Source organism: Synchiropus splendidus, chromosome 7 (genome assembly GCF_027744825.2).
Source record: "Synchiropus splendidus isolate RoL2022-P1 chromosome 7, RoL_Sspl_1.0, whole genome shotgun sequence".
NCBI classification, from domain to species: Eukaryota; Metazoa; Chordata; class Actinopteri; order Syngnathiformes; family Callionymidae; genus Synchiropus; species Synchiropus splendidus.
In genome coordinates this window covers 21,855,753-21,875,772 of record NC_071340.1, presented here as the reverse complement: position 1 = coordinate 21,875,772, position 20,020 = coordinate 21,855,753, and the positions used below count along the sequence as shown (strand labels likewise).

The 20,020-nt window shown below is 42.4% G+C and overlaps 1 protein-coding gene across 7 annotated transcripts in view; it reads left to right on the top strand.

The window, feature by feature from the left end:
* Nucleotides 1-435: 435 nt before the first annotated feature.
* pbx3b (pre-B-cell leukemia homeobox 3b) overlaps nt 436-20,020 on the top strand; it is a 65,657-nt gene continuing 46,072 nt past the window's right edge. For 2 of the 7 annotated variants that reach the window (XM_053869648.1, XM_053869647.1), the window contains exons 1-2: nt 436-1,710; nt 2,007-2,080. In XM_053869648.1, coding sequence (XP_053725623.1) covers nt 1,463-1,710; nt 2,007-2,080 — 322 coding nt within the window. In that variant the 5' untranslated portion in view covers nt 436-1,462. Of the gene's footprint in view, nt 1,711-2,000; nt 2,081-20,020 lie in introns of all 7 variants that reach the window. The other 5 variants (XM_053869641.1, XM_053869643.1, XM_053869646.1 and 2 more) reach the window with 5 other exon arrangements.

Below are 20,020 nucleotides of genomic sequence, written 5' to 3'. Positions count from 1 at the left end.
GATGACACTGTATCTGGCCGCTCAATAGTGACGGCGCCTCCATTTAAATATAAATGTAATCTCTGGCGAACACTGGTCTTTTGTTGGGGTGAAAAGTACATACACTCCACTCCTGCTTGCATCCAGCTCAACAACTAGTCTGCTGCCATAGCAACTGCGGAGAAGCACGAAGCAGCGCCGCCTGCTTGTGCCGCGGATGTCACTCCTGGCAACGTCCAATCACAAGTTGCCATCCTTCTGCGAAGATGGAGGGATGGAAGTGGGCGGGCGCTCGGCCTCGTGCATCCGCCTGTCATAGGCGCCGGCGCTCGTCCGTCTCGATCATGCCAGCGCTGGATTGGTGGAGCATCTTTTACTCGCCAGTCATATATAAACATTGTCGCCAGGATTGAAGAACTGGAGGCTTTTACAAGCGGCCGCGCTGTTCTACATCAAACTGTTCCAAACTCTCATTATATGCGGAGGGAGGAATATGCGCCTGCGCGCGTAGACGGCGTAGACGCTCGTGCTGCAGAGAGAGAGAGAGAGAGCGAGAGAGGAGGAGGAGGAGGAGGAGAGAAAGAGAGAGAGAGAGAGAGAGGAGGGGGCTTTCATCATTGTAATCACCATCCCAACTACTCGCTCTTAACATTTTGTTTTTCGCTGTTGAGGATAGAAGTGACAAGAGTTTAGACCCCTCCTCTGCAGGGCGGAGCGTGCATTTTCATTCCGTATTTTGTATTTTTTTTTTCTATTTTTTTCCCCCCTCAGCTCCGGTCCCCGCTCTGACACGTCTGCACTGAGTGAGTGGCATTGGCACGCTGTCAATCGCTCACTCCCGCGACCATCAAACAACATAAAACACACACAGTCTCAGGCTGCAGCTCATAAATTTCAGCGCGCCCGCGTATTTCCCGCGCCTTAACACTAATATCTATCACTAGTCTCTTTTAATTTTCTCTCTTAACTTGTGTTTTTTTTGTTTTTTAAAGCTTATTTCACCCCCCCCCGCGCATCACCACCTGCCATTTGTTTACATTTTTCCCACCGTGGATATTTGTTGGCGCTTCTTCACCGGGAGGATTTTGGACATTTTTTTTTTTTAAAGAAAAAAAAAAAAGACATGCGCCGGAATCCCCGAGAAGAAGAAGAAGAAGAAGAGCGCAAATAAATGAGAGATCACCAAGGAGCCATTTCAGCAGCCGTCAAGAATCACGCACAAGACAGATTGGCGTTGGGATCCGGGCTGGATACCATGGACATCCATCGTCAGTTTCCACAGAGAAGTTTTTAAGAAGAATCTCAAAGATCGATGCATTTGGCGGCGATTGTCCAACCTTTGATTGTGCACTTTGGACCGCGCGTAACTGGACTTTGAAATAACCGAACGAGAAATTTAAAAAAAAAACAAAAACGTGTGAAAGGTCCACACCATCTGAGCATCCCTCCACGTCTCCGGCACATGTTCTAGTCCATTTCGTATATGAGTTTTTCAATTTGTGTGGCTCAGTGCACAGACTCTTTAGCGGCGACGATGGACGATCAAGCCCGGATCATGCAGTCGATCGGCGGCGTGAGTCTGTCCGGCCACTCGGTACAAGGAGGGATGGCGCTGCCGCCTCCGCATGGACACGACGGGACGGACGGGGACGGGAGAAAGCAAGACATTGGTGACATCCTCCATCAAATAATGACCATAACCGATCAGAGTCTGGACGAGGCGCAAGCAAAGTTGGTTGATTTATATGTTTTTTTTGTCACTAAGTTGCCCCACTAAAACGACCCATCACCACTCCTTCATGCATCACAATAGCTGCTGTTGTTTAGTGACAATATGGGAAACAGGTGCAACATATGACATGAAGTTGAAAAAGTTTGCTCAAGTATATTAGGAATTATCGTCACCATGTTTAAAGAGACCGGAGCAATGTGTTAAAAAGGACACTGACACACAGGGATAGGGAATGTATTCCATGACTCATCAGTGAACTTATTTCACTCTTGTATCTTGTCTCATACTGAAACAGGAAACATGGACTGAACTGTCACAGAATGAAACCAGCACTCTTCAGCGTTCTCTGTGAAATCAAAGAAAAGACAGGTAAGACCTTTGTGCTTCAATGTCAGCGATACTGATAGTGTCCAAAAGGACAACGGCGGTAGGATGTGGGGTCCTGGGCTGGCGGGTCACCACTGGAGGACAGGGGACCTCTGCCCAATTTCATCTATCACTCTGTTAATTATGACTGCACAGACGCACGCAATCCAAGAGTCCTTCCATTGCTATTTTTAATGGTTTCTAATAAAATAAGGTTAGGGCATCCTTAAGAAAATTTTAAATACAAATTTAAAAAATATTTCCTATTATTTAGTCACTTTTTCTTGCATATACATAAGATGGAATTGTGACCAGTTGGACAAAATGAATGTGATAAATATTCAAAATACATGCACCTATTGTCAACAGAAAAGCCTTGGAATTAAAATTATGAATGTTGTATTATATATGGATTTTATATTTGGGGTGCAGCATGTGTGTTAAATATAGCAAATGTTAAAAATCACAATTCAACTGTTATTGCTATCCTGGTACCTTCATATTTGGACTATACTCCAGATTTCTTGTTTCAAAATATTTGCCAAAATTGCTGAAATATTAGGCTGCTTTAATGTGCAACAGCGTCGGTGTCTTAATTATAATTCTATCGTTGTATTATATTATTGTATCTTGTGTCTGATTCACCACAGACTCCCTGCTCATTGCGCCAAATAGGACACATAACACTAGCTTTTATACATAAAATTAGATGCTTATTTAACACAAATGATAGTTTCTCCATCATTTACATTGAAGATATACCTTTGCTTTGTTAAAATATATGACTCAGTAGTCACAATAATTTTTAAAATATTCTCTATGTTTATTTATTTGTGTATTTTATAAGCCATTGCGTGTCATGCAGAGTAGTATGCAGTGCATGTGTGTGTGTGTATGTGCGTGGTTAACCTGTGGTTTAGAGTCACAACCTCCCCCTCTTAGCCACTGACACAGCTCAGCTGGTCTGGTGGCCTCGCTGACCGGTCCGCTTCTCCAGCAGTGCCCAGTCAGTCTTCCACTGACGTCCGCTGCAACGCCTTCCGTGGAAGCCGTTCTGTAACCTTTGACGTGGAATATATATTCCACCAAATCAATAGTTGGTATGCTTGTATGTGGTCAGACTCATCACCGACCGCCGCTCCTTGTGAACAGCGGGATTTAAACCAACAGCCAGAACCAAAGCGGTTGAACTGCCCGACTTTACACGTATATATAAGGCGCGTTTTCATCTTCACAGCCAAAAACATCCTGCAGACTTGAAAGTGTCTTCAGAAGTTTCTGACACTCCTGCGAGTGTTATTGTAAAGCTCCGCTATATTTCTGCATGGCTAATGCCCTGGAAGTATTAATTCACTTTGATATGCTAATTAGAGAGCATTATGCAAGAAATGAGATTAAGAGGCAGCATGAAGTCATTTGCCTGTCACTAAATTGAGTGTTTTAGCAGGAGGCTCCCCCCCCCCCCGTTTCATTTTCTTGCATTTAGAAAAGCAAGATTGGGTGGCAAAGTGTCATTCCTTGTCCTTCAGTGTTTTTCTTTTCCTTTGACTCAAGATGGCGTTTATTTTGTATTTCAATCATGCCGGCACAAAGGCGACGCTGATGTTGTGGACAATGAGTGCGTTGAGAGACGATTTGCTGGGGATTGAGACGAGTTTTGCAGCGATTCCTCCGCGCCGGCTCTGTTGTCGTCCTCGTGCTGGAGGAGGCTCGGCAGCAGCGGCGGCGGCGGCGGGAGCGGCAGGAATAACAAAGGTGAAAGATTACCTCCATATGGTGTTTCGGACCGGCCAGAATGAGAGGTTCTGTTGCCAGGCTCTTCTTTGATGTGAGGTTTAATCAATAGCGAGAGATTACAGAAAACTATTATGGGCTAAATCGGCTGTGAGCCACAGAGAGGTCCAGACCTCTCCACGGCTCTCTCAGCTGCATGGCGCTTCTTTTGGCAGCGTATTGACTTGTTGTTTTCCTGACCTTTGACCTGTCAGGTCCAGAGACTGGGGAGGAGGAGGGGGGGGCGGATTCACTGTTAAATGCTTCCAAAGAACTGGATTAGGGAGCCACTGGTGGAGAGGGTTTTACAGAACTTAGCAGCTCATGTACTCGTGTGTTTACTAACTGCATCCCCTTATTAACACCATGCATGGACGGACAACTGTTTCTGTAGATCTACATGCAGTCCAGTCAAAAAATATTTAACCAGTCACTGTAGTAAAGTAGAAAAAAATGCTTCAGTATTTAACTAAATATTGAAAATTGTGTGTGACAAGTGTATAAAAGTAGTAGTAGTAAAAGTATTTCAAATTAATTTCAAATTAATTCAAATATTAGTGTTGCTAATATAGCATAAATATTGGTGTTTGTGGCAGATGCCAAAAAACTAATATTGTTATTTGCACCAAATTATGATTATTATGTATATGAACACATTTTTTAAATGAAGAATAAAAATGCTGAATAAATGTAAATTCATGTCTTTGTCATGAAGGATAATTTTTCAAAATAACTGTGACCAATTGCTTGTATTAATTGAAATATTAGGAACAGCATAAACACTTTTATAATATAAGTTATTGTTATTATTAGTGGAAGAAACAAAGGGGGAAAAAAAAGCTGTGACGGTTTTTGTTTGTGTTGAACCGGCTCCAGTGCGTGAATGGCAGAGAACAGAAATCCATTCAGCAGCTGAGACAATTGACTTTGGCTGCTTTTTGTCTCCTGGAGCCTCAGTGATGCGGCTGCAGCGACTAGATAGCGTCGTGGCGAATGGCTCGCGCACAGCTGGGTTCCAGACCGGGGCTCAATGGCAGGGCCGCTTGTGTTTCCTCCTCTGGAGCACGAGGGGGAACCGAGGAAAAGACGCGGCTATTATCTAAGTGCTCCAAAAATACCCCTCCGTTTCGCCCGATCAGACGGAGGAAAGAGGCTCAAAACAAAGAGTCCCGTATCAGTTTCATTTAGAGGGTAAATGCTTTCTGTGCGTCGGAGATAGATGCTTCTGCACAGCCGCTGCCTGGTATCTGTGCCGCTCCTCAAATCTGGTTTTCACACTCTGATTCAATGCTGTCCCTCCATCTGCACATCAGCCCCCCCCCACCCGCCCGGACCCCCTCCCACACACACACACGCGCGCGCGAACACACACTCCACCTCTGTAGCTAGAAGCGCTTTCTCCTGCACGATCAACAGCTCATAATTGTTTTTTGCACATACGTTATGCAAATGAGCCTTTATGGCAACTGGCATAACAATTAGCATCCTCCAACAATATTTTAGTAGGTTAATTGCAAAATTTGAGAATTGTACATCTGAGTTGTTAATTAGGCATGACAGAGGTGGTGAAATAGTTATCTCCCGGCGCTGGCAGCCAGCGAGAGGCTGCTTGGGATGCAAAGAGGAAGGATTGATTGAAATGACTTCACAGCAGTCGGGGTTGCGGCGGGAAGACACTTTTCTTTTCCGCCGCCTCTGTTTGTTGTTGGCGCTAAATTATAAATGTGCGGAGCGGCGAGTTCAGGAGGTGACCGCGGGTCAATGTTGAGCGCCGACCTTTGACCTGACACGTGAAATAAAGTGACTTGTGATTGATGCCGTCGCTGCAATACGCTGTTGACACAGTTATTGTAACCAAGTGTGAATCCCGTCCACTCCTGGCTCATGGACACCGTGGAAGCTGGAGAGTAAAAAGTGAATGACTGTTGCAAAGCAAGTCCTCTCTCAGTAATGACTGGGCTATTTATAGGTCTCCATTTCATTAGCTCTCCTGTTTCAGGGAAGAGTCTTCCTCATGGGACAATAGACACCGTGATGTTCATTTACTCTGTACACATTACATGCCGACAACTAAATGACCCCTCATTTGAGTGCGCCGAGACTTCGTCCTGTTTTTGGGTTCACTTCAGACCAGCAAACTTGTCATTTAAAATGTTATTTTATTTCTGCTTGTGTTCAGACAACACGTTTGACAAAGTATGTTTGTGTAGTTTGTCTTTCTTGTCGGTCGAGCCAACTAAGCAGCCAGTTTTATCCTTTAAAATTATGTTTATTTAAAGGTCAATATTGGGATTATCATTTCGCTAAAGAGCCTCATAAAATAAAAACTGGCTTAAAATGATTCACAGTATGTAAAAAATATATTAATTATAATTCAAATGAAATGTTGCTGTCAATCATTATTATGACTTTTGGGAAATATATTTTTCAGGGGTGTTTTTTTTGGCAGAGAAAGTTGTAGAAATATATATAAACACATGCATATATACTACAGTATGTACATATATAATATGTAATATGAAATATATAATCAAGTTTTACCTACAGCACTGTGAGCGATAATTATTTTGTGATTTATTGCTCTTATTTGTGGATGCCACTTTTGGAGAGACATATCTATACGTGGTTAGTCAATTAAAAAGGTGTAGTCTTTTGAAGAAGAGTAGTAAGGTGAGGAGAAAGTAGGCTCTTGCCAGGTCTTGCTCAAGGGAGCCGCTGCTATCCCTGCTGTCAGGTTTGGAACCAGCAGGCAGGCTAAATCACACTGAGAGCAGAAAGTGAATCTTTGCAAAGCGAGAAAAAGAAGCTGCTGCTTCTATTGTTCTTGCCGCTGTTCTACACGTTCCACTCAGCAGAATGATATATTGAAGGCAGAAACGGGGAAAAGACTGCGATGCAATGAAATTTTAATCAGCGTCTTCTGCTGCTTTAATAAGGCAAATAATTCTTATTGGCCGCTGTGTTAAGATTTCTAATATTTAATTCATAGCAAACCTTGCATTATTCTGCTTTAGCTCTGAGACAAGCTGCAGTCTGCTGCTGCCAGGAGGCAACTGAGAGGAAGAAAAAGATGTGAAGAGATCTGCACACTGAGCTTTTTTACACATCGGCTCAGGCACTATTTTACACCGACATGTCAGGGAATTTAAATATGCATTTAAATATATATTTACTGAAGCAAAGAGAGCGGGAGCTGCACTGGCTTCAATGCATAAATCATCTTTTTTTTTTTTTTTAGTGGTTGATTTTTGAAGTCGTGGAAAGATGGCGAGGGGCCAGACGCTAGGTGCTGGCTCATGTTACAGCGGAACAGCGGGCCCTGTTTTCGTCTGTGGGTGAAATGGCTTAATTGGTGTCAGAGCCCCGGGGATAAAGGCCCCTGACTCCCAAACGCAGCCACCAGGGCCTCTGTCTTCCCTCAAACCAGAAGGAGCGGCCGGCGTCTGCTGGTGAATGAGCGCTGAGCCACGACACAACAATACCAAATGATGTTTGGGATGACAGGAATTAATATGCGCCTGCTCCCGGAAAGCGATGATTAATGACTGCGAGCAGGGGAATGCTGTCCTTCCTTTGGCTCCTCTTTGATAGGGATTGTTAACAAAACACAAAAAAAAGAGGCAGGTTTCTCCTCTTTTTAGAAAGTGGAGGTCATCCAGGGTATGTTCGACGAGGAGGCGGGAGGGGAAGGAATTTGGGGATCATGCTCCATCACCATAAGACACTTCGTTGGTACTCACCCAAGAAATATAAATACACTCTACAATATAACACAGGCACTTGTTATGTCTCCTGCAGTGAAGCTTTAAACCTTCAGGAGCTTAGAAAATCACTTCTCCGTAAAGTGACAAGCACGACAAACGCTTGAAATACTCATAGAGTATTAAAATAATAGGTTTTTGACTATAAGTAGTCAGTGGATCGTGGCTGAATTTTAGCTTTATAGAGCAGCTGTTTGGTTTCTCTGGTGAGGTTTTACTTCTTAGAGGTAAACTCTTTTGCCGTGCTTCCATCGTGATCTCGTATCTCAACAGGAGCCTGACGGTTGCAAATTTAAAGTGATTCAAAATATTGGTCTTTTCCTGGATTTATATTAGCATGGATGCTGTGTTCTTCAGTTGAAACAGCAGTGGTGTGCCACAGAAAAAAAAAGCCAGGTGAATATTAGGGGCAAATGAAAATACAGATTTCCACCCAAAGGTGGCGTTATCTTTAACACAGTGAGAGCCAAACGTGGGAACAAAATGGTGGTGTGCCGTGATAATGATCTATTGTGTCCTCGGAGGAGACGCATGAATATTTAATTGTGTCTGCTGGAGACATCCCCAGACCCTTCTGTTCGCTCCTTACTTCCTCCAAATGCGTCTCCACCCTCTCAGGTACTTTGGTGATGGAAAATTAAAAACCGTCTAAATTGCGATGTAAGGGATTCCGAAGGACATTTGTCGCCGCTGAAAATTCAAATGGCAAGTTTTGACAGCGGGCATTCTGCTGACACCGTGGATTCGCCGTCACGTCGGCTCCTCAAATAAGCATTTCCTCTGTCAAAGTGATTGATATGAATTAAGCATGTGACTCTTTTTTATACATCAGCGTGATCCTGGAAGAGGATGTGGGCGTGAGGAGTTTTAAACAGTGAATGAGTCTCTGCTGGTATTGATCTATTTGTGTAGCAGGTGCTGTATGAAGACTGTGTCAGCTTTGATTGTTTGTGTCAGTGATCCGAGCCGACACTGAGCTCGCTGCACTTGCTTCCTGGTGATGAATGGCAGCCCGCTGCACTGATGCTCAACAAAAAAAAAAAAACAACTCATGTCTACGTTGTCTTAACTCTGTGCAGCAGCCTTCCACTCCGGTTTTTGATAATGCTTTAACACAGAGGCGTCTGGGCAGAACACCTGATCACATGTGAATTTACATTTACGGCGACGGCAGAGGTGTGTTTTTATAGTTTCACTTTCATGAGTTAACAACTTTAAGGTTACACCATGATGTACTTCCATTAATTATTCATTGAAATAAACAGAAAATGTAGATGTGAAGCAAAAACACCTATGTGAGCTAATTTAGCATGCAGCGCTAATTAGCAATTCAGCAAAACAACAAATAACCACGCCAAAACTAGACTGTAGTTATTGAAATTTGAAGAATAAAGAGAATGAAAGAGAACGTCTTAAAAGGCAAAGTGTTTTACAAGTGAAGTGGTAGCTATTGCCAACCTGGCTGTGAGTGTGTTCCATGTTGTGTGAGATGTCTCAGTACGTATGCAGCGCACGACGAGGCGCTCGCCGGTGCTAAAGGAGAGCACAGTGTGGCAGAGTTAATTTATTTAATGACTGAGCGTCTTATATCTCCCAAGCCCTGATTAGAATCCATGCTTGATGAGGGAAGCGATAGCGGGTCGTGAACTGCCCTGAGGCCACTGCACGTATTCTTTATTTTTTTTTTTCCTTCTGCACCTCGAAACTAAGGAGAAAGAAAGAGGGAGATGCTCTCAGAAGATTTGAACTTAAAGGCAGCGGATATAAGAGCGAAGCAGTTGGGTAGTATTTTTCCCCAACATTTGTTTTATGTGTAGTACATATGATAATGTAACTGCTGTGTTTCATTGTCAGTCATGTCTTATGACTATATGACTGACAAGTGATGCTCTGTACTGTAGCTGTGTTTGTGGCATTGTTTGGAAAGGATTTGACCCTAAACATTGAGGCTTTTAAAATCTGTCAAACTTTAATGTTAAAAAAAAAAAAAAAAAAAAAAAAAAAAAAAAAATATATATATATATATATATATATATATATATATATATATATATATATATATTCACATTTAAATGAAACAACAATGATGAATCCAGACATTGTTTCTCAACTATATTCTGCGATAGTTTCTTGTGTCGATCATTTGTTTGAGGCCGATTAAACGGGTGCGTGCGTGTGTGTGTGTGTGTGTGTGTGTGTGCTCAATGATAAAGACGGAGTGCCATGCAGCTCTGCGAACGTGGGAAAGCCAAACAGAGTGTGTCACTTTGGCAGCATGGGCTGTCAGCGTTGGAGAGCTGCAGTTGTAAAAACCATGACCTTCCTCTTTGCCAGCATGTCTCTTGCAGAGCCAGAGCGCTGCCCTGTAGATGTGAGCTGGCTGCGGGAGGGAGTACAAACACACAGAAAGGACAGACACTGGAAAATATGGTAATTGTGAGGGGAAAGAAGGGGGGCTGGTCTTGGGGGTTGTAGTAATGAAATACTTCTTGGAGCTATCATGACTGAGAAGGTGAGTGAGGGGGGAAAAAAAAAGCAGAAAATACTTCTGGGCTTCTAACATTTCCATGAGCCATCATCAGTAATGCCGCCGCCGCCGCCGCCTCACAAACTAGAAATGATTTCTTCAGGCGTCGCTGTCAAGTGTTATTCAAATACCAGCAGCCTCACATTTGAATAACAGCCGACATTTTGAATTAATTAATCAGACAAGATAGTCTGGGCCTTTTCTCATTAGTCGACGGGTCAGGCTGGGGAAGATGTATGCGCTGGTGATGATATACTTGTCTTTAATAGTGATTTATGGAGATTTTGGATTGTGCTCGATTTGTCAGAGGAGCGTGCGGCAGTAAAACAGGACAGTGCATATTTCATTACCTAATCTTCGATACGTTCCGTGATGATAAAAGATACACTTGTGTTGTTTGGATGCACAGAGATGTTTGAGGTTGTTTTTTTTTTTTTTTTTTCCTCGCTGGTCCTCACGCAGACACACGGCCACGCGCACGCTCGTGTACACATTTAATCTCCTCTCATAAGACCGCTCCCCATTTTACTTTTCCCATGCAATTAAACGACGGCTGTAAATTATAACTGTGTCGTACTTTAATTATCATGGTGTAAAAATAGAGTTCCTGTCTTGGAGAGGATTTCATTAACTTACTCAATATTCCGTGTCAACTCGGAACGTCACTCGGAAGGGTCGTATTTAGCACGTTTCAAATAAAAAAAAAACTGGAAAGTTTGAGCGAGGTGGCTGTTTTTCTGATTATGAATCATATTTTCCATGGCACAGGTCAATTCTGGCAGACATATTTGTTTTGAACTGACCCCAAAAGGTCACAATTCATCACTCTGCTGCAAGTTCCTGCAATGTACTTTACAGTATTGACCCTTCATATCGCTTTACTTTTGGATAGTGTTTTTATTTTTCACACCTCATGAACTTCTGTCGTCCATAACGCTTAAAACTTAAAGTATTTTAAATGATGATTCAGTCAATGTTTGCATTTATTTTTACTTTTTTTTGTGATACTTTTCGCTCCTTCATATTGAATGATGGGTACATGAAAGTCTTAGTCATGTTTTACAACTGCAAATGAATTTAGTAATACTGTTAAGATCACAAGGAACTCAAAACTTTATTCAACCTGGAAACACTGGTTAAGCAAATTAAACAGCCAATATAAAGACAAAAACTCCACTAGGTGGAGTCAATAAAAGCAGCATTCCTCCCACCAATAACCATAACTGTAATTTCACTGGCAATGTTTGGATGAATCATCACTTTCAGGAATATTTATTGAGAATATTTTGTGAATTCAGTCGCTGACTTCTTTGTGCGGGTGATAAATGACGACTGTAATATATAGCCTCCACTTGTGTCTATGCATTTAAGTGTCATGCGGTTTTGGAGCTGTTGCCATTCCAATGAGCAGCCCACACAAAAATGCACCGCTGTGACAAAACATTCAAATAAATTGCTGTCAGGCTGCCGAAACACCAAGTGCAGCGATTTTTATCTGACATGTGGAAGACCCAGACATGCCGTCCTGACAAGTAACGCTGCGGCACCTGTGAGAGACGGCGGTGATAAGAATCAGGATGTGCCTGATCCCCCGCATAACAATGGGCGTCATTATTTGATATTATTACTCTTCTTAAAGAGGGAGATGGAACGATAGCTTTGTTTTTTTTCTTCTTCAGCCTTGATAATAAATGACCCGAGCTGCTTGTTTGCTTAGCTGCTCTAAATTATGCAGCTGACGGTCACATCAACAGGTTCGGAACAGACTTAAATATGCTGTTTATTACTCGGAGTGAAAGGGCACGATTTTGTTTGGACGCTCATCGCGGACCGAATTCAAGGTTGCGGCGTTTGTTTGTCCGCTTTTCGGAGTCATTATCACAGGTTGTTTCAGGTGAATTGCACTGTGAAAATATTGAACTGCTCTGTAGCATTGCTTTATGAAGTTGTTTTGACCCCTGACAGGCAGAAACCTGCATCTTACCTGGTAAAATATGGACCCATGTATGTGTCATCAGATATTGAATATGAATTTCTATATTTTTTTTTTTCAGAATCAGAGTTAAATGCCATTCTGACCTTCTGTGCAGTTGCTTGGATGTTGATATTGAAATATATTCAGTATTTGCTTTTTTTACACAAAAGTTTTGCTACACTTTTTAATATTAAAATACATTTTTATACTGAATTGATTTCTATATTGAAAAAAAAATCATATTCAACACCTGATGACTCAGATACTTCCTTGCAGGAAGGAGTAAAATTGCATCTTTAATGCAGTTTTAAGTGACCTGGTTTGTCCCCAGCTTCCGATCAATGTGGACCACTGCACGTCACCACAATTCACTTTCATAATCAATTTTGTTTGCTTTAGTCATAAATTCAAATGGGAGCCATGCATTAAAAATGCCTCTCAGCCTGTGAGGGAGAAGTGTTTATTCCCATCCAACATCGCCAGACATACTTAGCTGTCCAATTCAGAGTTGAAAACAGAGGCGTGTTAAAAATATCTCTGCGTAAACAAAGCGGCGAACGGCCAAATCCCCTTCTCCTGTTTTGTTCCTGCCTCTCTTCTACGTTGCTAATGAGGAATCGGCCCTCATTATGATTTTAAGGATGAGAGAGGAAAGCTTTTAATTAATGATATGTAAATGCTTCTGAATTGATTATGTTGGGATATCAAGAGAGATGGGTGGAAGCTTTGGTGTAATATATTTTAATTAAGAATTCATTAAAAATGATGGGGATTTTATAGCGGCTCGCGGAAAATAGAAAGATTTATTTTCTGTCACCAGCGAATCACCTCTTGATTCGGCAAACATTTTCTCATGCCGATGATTTAAATGAAAAAAAAAAAATAAATAAAGAACATATAGGGCGAGTCGGTGGCAGAGCACAGGCCGGGCTCCGCGGGGTTAATGGTGATTTATCTCATTCTTAATTCATGAGATCCTCCTGCTCTGTGTTCACTGGATCAATAGACCTTGTTTCCTTTTTGAATTCAGTGTCTACAATTGGATTTGCAAGGTGGAACATGATTCTGAGTGAGGCATGGATTCATGTTTTTATCACTCGTGGATATCCGTCTGTTTTTGACTTGGAAGGACGTGTGCGAACGGCAGCAGTTGCGAGACGCTATTTAACCTTTGTAATTGCGAGCGGCTTTCTTTCAGTCAATCTTCAGGGAAGAGAGAAACACGAGACATTAGCTGCATTAATGGCAAGAGGCGCTATTAAAGCAAGAGAGGTCTTTGTTTTGTGCTAACGCTGGCGTGCGTGCTCGCTGCTAAACTGTGCGATCAATGGCAGAGAGGCTGCTATCACAGCACTCGTAGCAGGCGTAGCTCAGGGGGGAGGGAGCACGCGGGTCCCTGGTGGTTCATTTTGATTGGAGCGCAGAGTTTTGTGTTGAAAGGCGAGGGAGAGACAGGCTGTTGGAAGCAAATCCCCCCGGATCAGTTAGAGCTTTGCAACAAAAACACCTTGATATTCCTGGGAACATTTGCTTAGGAAAAAAGGGAATGGATTTAAATAAACAGGCGAGCAGAGAACAAAATGATCTAAAGGATTTCTGAAGGTTTGTGTGTTCAGAGGATGACTGTGTATCTCCGGCTTAGAATTAATTCACATTTGAAATCGGAGAAAATAGCTGCCAAGTTGAGGCAATATCGAACTGCTGTTGACACGGAGCACCAAACAGTTTAAATTATTTATTTTAAAGTTGCAATACTTCAACTTAATCATCTGTTTTTGTCTGTTATTTTCACTCCGTGCCAACTTAGCTTAAACCTTTACAATACTTTTAGGGGTTGTAAGTTTGAGAACCAGTCGCTGGTTTGATGCAACTTGGGACATAGTTCTAATACATGTTGTTCTAATGCAAGTCAGACAAAGCTTTTGCTTTACGTTTTAAGATCCTCTGGATTTACTGCCAGAAACGGTGAAATTTCTCAGTCTGAGTCACTGTATTTGAGGCTGGTTTGCTGGAGATGGATGTACTGCGGAGTGGATTATTAGTCTGTGTCACCTCTCCCCCCGGCAGGTCAGGTTTAACAACTCGTTGACATCACAAGCACATATAATGTAAAAAGAAACAACAAAAAAACTGCACACTCAGATGAACCCGGAGCGGCGCTGACGTGTCCATGCATGCATACATACACAGTGCTCACACACACACCAATGTCTGGCGGAGCATCTTCTTTTTGACACCTGCAACTAGTTGCAATACATCACTGTCAGGATCGCTTTCCCTACCTATCCGCATTTGGGTGTTAGTTATCCGCTGAGGCCTTCGTCAAAAAGTTGAGCGGTTTTGACGTGAGCTCCCCGGAGGGAGCCGTAAAGGTGAAGTTGTGTGGTGTCGGGTGTCATCGCCGAGCTACGCTCTCTGTGCGCTGCTGAATCTTAACAACAATTTATGAAAATGTCGTGGAGTACCAACACCGTGGCACAGTCCCGAACACAAGATGCACATTTCCTGCTGCAGATTTTATCCACAATCATTATAGAATTAGAGCGGAATTAAACTGTCACTGGGTGACAGTGCATTCCTGCTACTGCAACATAACAAAGATGGCGCCAGTTTTGCAATTGGGATAATCACGTTCTTCTAACTCTCAAACTAAGAACTGACAAAACTGATTCTGGACTTTTTGCATTTAGCATCTGGCTTTAGCATTTGACTGCCTGTGAAGGAAAGGATGATAAACTGGAAGTGTCTGCTAAAGAAAGTTAAGCGAAAAGTTGTGGCCAGTTCTGACTCTTGTCTTGTTGATGTGAAGCTGGTGGCATCTGTTGACTTATTCACTTCCTGAATTTGTTGAATCCCTTTTCATCTTGAGGTAAATACATTCCTACATCTTAAATGTACAAGTAACATCCGACCTGCTCGACTTAAGTCCACCTGTACTTACTGTACGTATCGACCACAGCCATCAGATGGTTTTTTTTTTATTTTTTTTATTATTCAATGTCTGACTCCAGAGCACGTGGCAGCCCGGCATTGTGTACGACAGTTACGGCACAGCACAGTATCCCAGCATCTCACTCTCACACAGCGATGTACCACTGCATTAGTACCTATAATCCTCGCGTCGGCTCAGGCTCTTAGCTAGTAGGGACGTGGTATATGGCGGCATCTGGCGGCAAGCTACGGCCGGGAATCCAGTGTCCATTTTCCCATGTATTGCAGACGCCCAGATGCCCTCCTAGCTAAAAGCCTGCGTCGGCTATTTTGAATGGCATTCGACTGACGTCCAATCTGACTTACGACCGGTTGGTCGGAACCGATCCCGGGCCCAAGTCGGATGTTACTTGTATTCTACTGATGGTTGGTATTATCACACCAGAGATGCTCATGTTTGTACGATCTTACGGATTACAATCCTGTTTTTACTGATGACATCGAACTGTGTCTGTAATTGTGGTGCAACCGTATTGGAAATACCGGCCACCATAACAGGAAAAAAGTTGCTGTTGCTCCTGTCAGAGAGAAGAACGTCCGCCACCGGCAATGGTGAGCAGCTCCGGCCACAGCAGCGAGGAGTGGGAGAGCGGGGGAGGGTCAGTATCTGGACTAGCTGATGGGAGCCAGAACATGAAACAATGCCGGGGGAACGTCTGGTGGGTTCGCTGCACAGAATTACAAGCGAGGGAGCAAGCCTGCTGAGGCAATTACAGCTTAATGGGGTCATTTGGAAGGCAATTGCCAGGGGTTAATGTAGTATGGAGAGATGAGGTGAGATTGAAGTGAAATTTTTGGCTAGAAAATGTGTTCAAATGAAAAGGGAGCAGGCAGACAAGTCACGCATTGACGAGGTGGGAGGCTGATTGGGGCGACTGGAGCTCAGCCTGACACAGAATGTCGTGAGGGTCTGACAGCGAAGCCACACAAACATGTCCACACAGGTGCATTTGTCGCCGCGCCGCTGCTCTCCAGCTCCGGCCAGGAAAACTTAGTTTCTCCTCCTTTGGTTGGGCCAACGGCTTGTTCATTTGAACGTCAGTAAATATATATATATATATGGTATAAGAATATTTGCCACATTTTTCAATTGGAATGAATTTGGTATATTGTATATATACTGAATCAAATGATGGACCCATACATACATTTAAACAACAAAGTATTGTTTGTTTTGCATCAATAAATCATGATGGTGGCTATATTCACGTTTTTATATCACCTTATTTAAACTAAAGCTCTTTTAATGTCTTGAAAGTATTTGTATAATAATTTCAGTTTTCTAAGAATTTCAAGTACTTTCAGAGTATGTACTTGAAATACATACTTTGAATGTATGTATTCAGAGTATATATATATATATGTATGTATACTCTGAATATAAATACATGCTTGGAATGTATATATATTCTGTTGTGTAGCGAAAAACCTCCCTGAACAAAAGCTAACAGATGCTTTTGTTTGCTTTTGTTCAGGGATTCCTCCATGTTTGTTGGTGTTGTTTTCATCCTAGCTGCGACATGTTGTGCATCAGTGTGGTCAGTGGAGCAGGAACTTGTTAAATTAAATTAAATTAAAACGATTAAATGCGATTCAAATATTTTAACACAATTCTTTTGTTGTAATTAATTCATCGTAATTGACTCGTAAAAGTCCCACCACTATACATCTATATATATATATATATATATATATATATATATATATGGTTTACTTTGTGGCCAGAAAGCAGTGATTTGAGTGACGCTGAGGAAGAGGTGTCAGCGCGTAGAGGCACCTTAGAGAGGCGGATAAAAAGGATCATTATGCGCTGTTACGTTAGCCAGTTCATTACCTTAATTGCCCGACATAATCCAGTGCTGGGAGGGTGCACTGGAGCTTAGGGAAGAAGTCTTTGCCAGGACCTCCTCGCCCAGGTCTCATCTCCCTGATCCCCTGATTTGTAGCAAGCAGCCCAGTCGGGCCAAAGCTAAACTTTGATCAAAGCCAAACTTATTTAAGGTCAGCCATGTGAAATCCCCTGGGAGCCGCTGGGAGCACCGAAGCGCACTGCGATATATAGGAAGTAGTACAGCGCTGTGCCTTGCTGCTACTGCCTGTGACCGTGCTGGATCACTGGACGGCAATGGCATTATCATCAGCCCTTTCAAGTCTTCAGCGTTTCTACGCGATTATGCTCGACAGTGGAACTTAACATCATCCATGGGTGGAGAGTCCCGCTCTCTCTCAGTCCTTTCTGTCACTCCATCGCGGCTGTGAAGTTTACGCCTCCCCTCCTTCCCTCCTCTACGCGGGGGTTTTGGCCTGGAGCCGGCCACTTCACTGAGGCAGATTTTCCCAGGCTCCCCAAAGGCTATTTCACCAGGATTCCCATTAGGTCTTTCGCCATTACCAATGTTCCAAATCATTTACAGGAGAATCTATTTACTTTATGTGGTAATGGATTCATTTGACATGGCTCGCTCTGGAGAAACTGAACATTTAACATGCACTTCAATTCAATTGACACTCGGTCTGCTCTTTCTTAAGCCAGCTGCATGGCTTTATCAGCCGGTGAGTGGATGCAACCCCAACTTTTAATTTCAATGTATTTTTTTATTGCTAAAATAATACAAAATAGAATAGCGTGATATAAAGTTTTACACTTTGGAGAGTTAATGCATATTGTTTACTCCTGATCTGCTCACTGAACAGTCAACACAGAAATGGGCTACAGGGTTGACTGAACATATGATCAGAGCATAACCTAGTATTACTTTTTTACTGGGCTGAATATTATATTTAAATACTTAAATAAACTGCTTTTATGTCAGTTACTGACAGTGGTGTGTGTCAGAAGTGTGGCTCTCAGTTTTTTTTTTTACCCATAATGCATTAGTGTTCGAGGGTTAAAAAAAAAAAAAAAAAACTTCTACTTTTTCACGACATAAGATATAATATCTACATTCATGATCAAACATGTTCTGAGTGTTTTTGAAACAGAAGTTTTTATAGCTTTATTCAACATTGGTCCATCTGGAGAAATACTCAACAACACGGTTGGCAACACGGTTCTTATTTAAATGAACGATTCTGCTTTGTTTTCGTGCACGTACGATACTTATTGCCTAGTAAATGCGTAATATTCTGTAATTTTCTCTTTTTTTAATCTCGATCTTATTATGTTTAGAATGATTCGGCCGCTAAAGAAGGGATTCACTGATCGATCGGCGCCGATATCCCTAATTTTGCAGCATTGGTGATCGGCCACTTTCTATTTTTGGAGCTGATCCCATCTACCAATCTCATGTACCACAGCCCCTGCTGCACACTCCACCAAACATATTGAAGCAAGGCAGGAACCAGGATTTAAACTTAAAAGAAAATAAATATATATTTGAAATTGTTAAATCGGTGATCGTGAACATAAAACTGATCAGTGCATCTCCAGTCCGCAGTGTAATTTACCACATGCTCTACAGAAATGCTGTCGCCCTACTGCAGCTCAAGAGCTCGATGACTACAAATAACTTCATAAAAAGACCAGCATGTTTAAAACCAAGTCAATGCAGTGATTTGAATGCAGAAAGAGCTTTCAAGCACGGGACAATCATTCACAATGAGGAGGTGGCCGAGCTTTGTGTCAGTGCTGCAGGAGAAAAACAAGCATGATGCAACCGTGTTGTCATTTTAGAGTGACAAATAGACAGTGGCAGACCGTCACAAAAGGGGGAGAAAGTGAAATGGTGTCACTGACAAACCACTGTAACCTTTGGGTCCTTTGGCCTCCAGACACCTGCGGTGTTCACCTCAGGTCAGCAGCAGTGAGAACATGCAGGAAAGTTCCAATGATTTTTGAACTGATGAAAACACTTTTTTTTTTTTGTCAAAGCAACTTCCACTGAATGATGTGTCAAACTCCAGGCTCAGGGGCGCTGACAGGCACCTTCCGGTTTGAACGTATGGACGTCAAGCCCATAGTACGCTAAATATAACCTGCAACACAAACAACCACAAGAATTAAAACCCAGATTGAATCTTTGCCAGTTGAAGAGTAAATGCTAATACGATTCCGACTGCAGTTACACACTTGTGTGTTACTGAGTTGGATTATCCTGGCTAAAGGTATTCTGATAAATCTGCAGATGGTCCTTTCACAGCAGGAGATGTGGAGTAAAACATGTCACATCCAAGTCACTAAAGATTCATTACCTTAATAGCATTTATGTCATCCCAATCTCTCTCAACAACTTGTTTGGTACAATATTTATTTGTTGTACACTTATTTACCTGCCGAAAATGAATCGCTGTGCAACTTAAAGAACATAATAAACTAAGTAATATAATTTTTAACCACAGAAAAACAGGCATTTATGATCAGAACAGCATGCTAATAGCATTGTAATAGCATTTTTGCTGCTTCATTCTGACAGTAGCATTAAATGGTCTCCGTCACACTGGTCACACTGCACTGGGCCCAAATCCTCCTCCTACTCCATGTCACCAAAGCATCCCGTCAAACCTCTCAGCCTCCTTCCTGTTGTAAGGTAGAAAAAGAAAATCAATGCTCCAATCTTTTCTTTTTGCCTCCTCCAATCCGTAATTGAAATGGAAAATCAAATGAACGGCAAGCAGATAATTGTTTTATCAATATTCCCTGCCTGCCCTACAAGGGTCAGTGCAGAATGATCATGAGTCGGGGATATGACGAGGACAAAATGTGAAATTGAACAGCTAGGAGGCAATAAATCAGCCCTGACAACTAAGAGTGACCAGCATGTAGCGGCAGCAGGCGGCTCTCCCTTCACAACGTGTCCTAAAGCTGAAATACTAGATGGGGAATATTCATCTCATTATTGTTGCACTTAATATTGCGATTGGAATTATTCGCAAGAGTCCAGACGGGAAGTCAAGGTCATACCAGCTATTATTGTTGT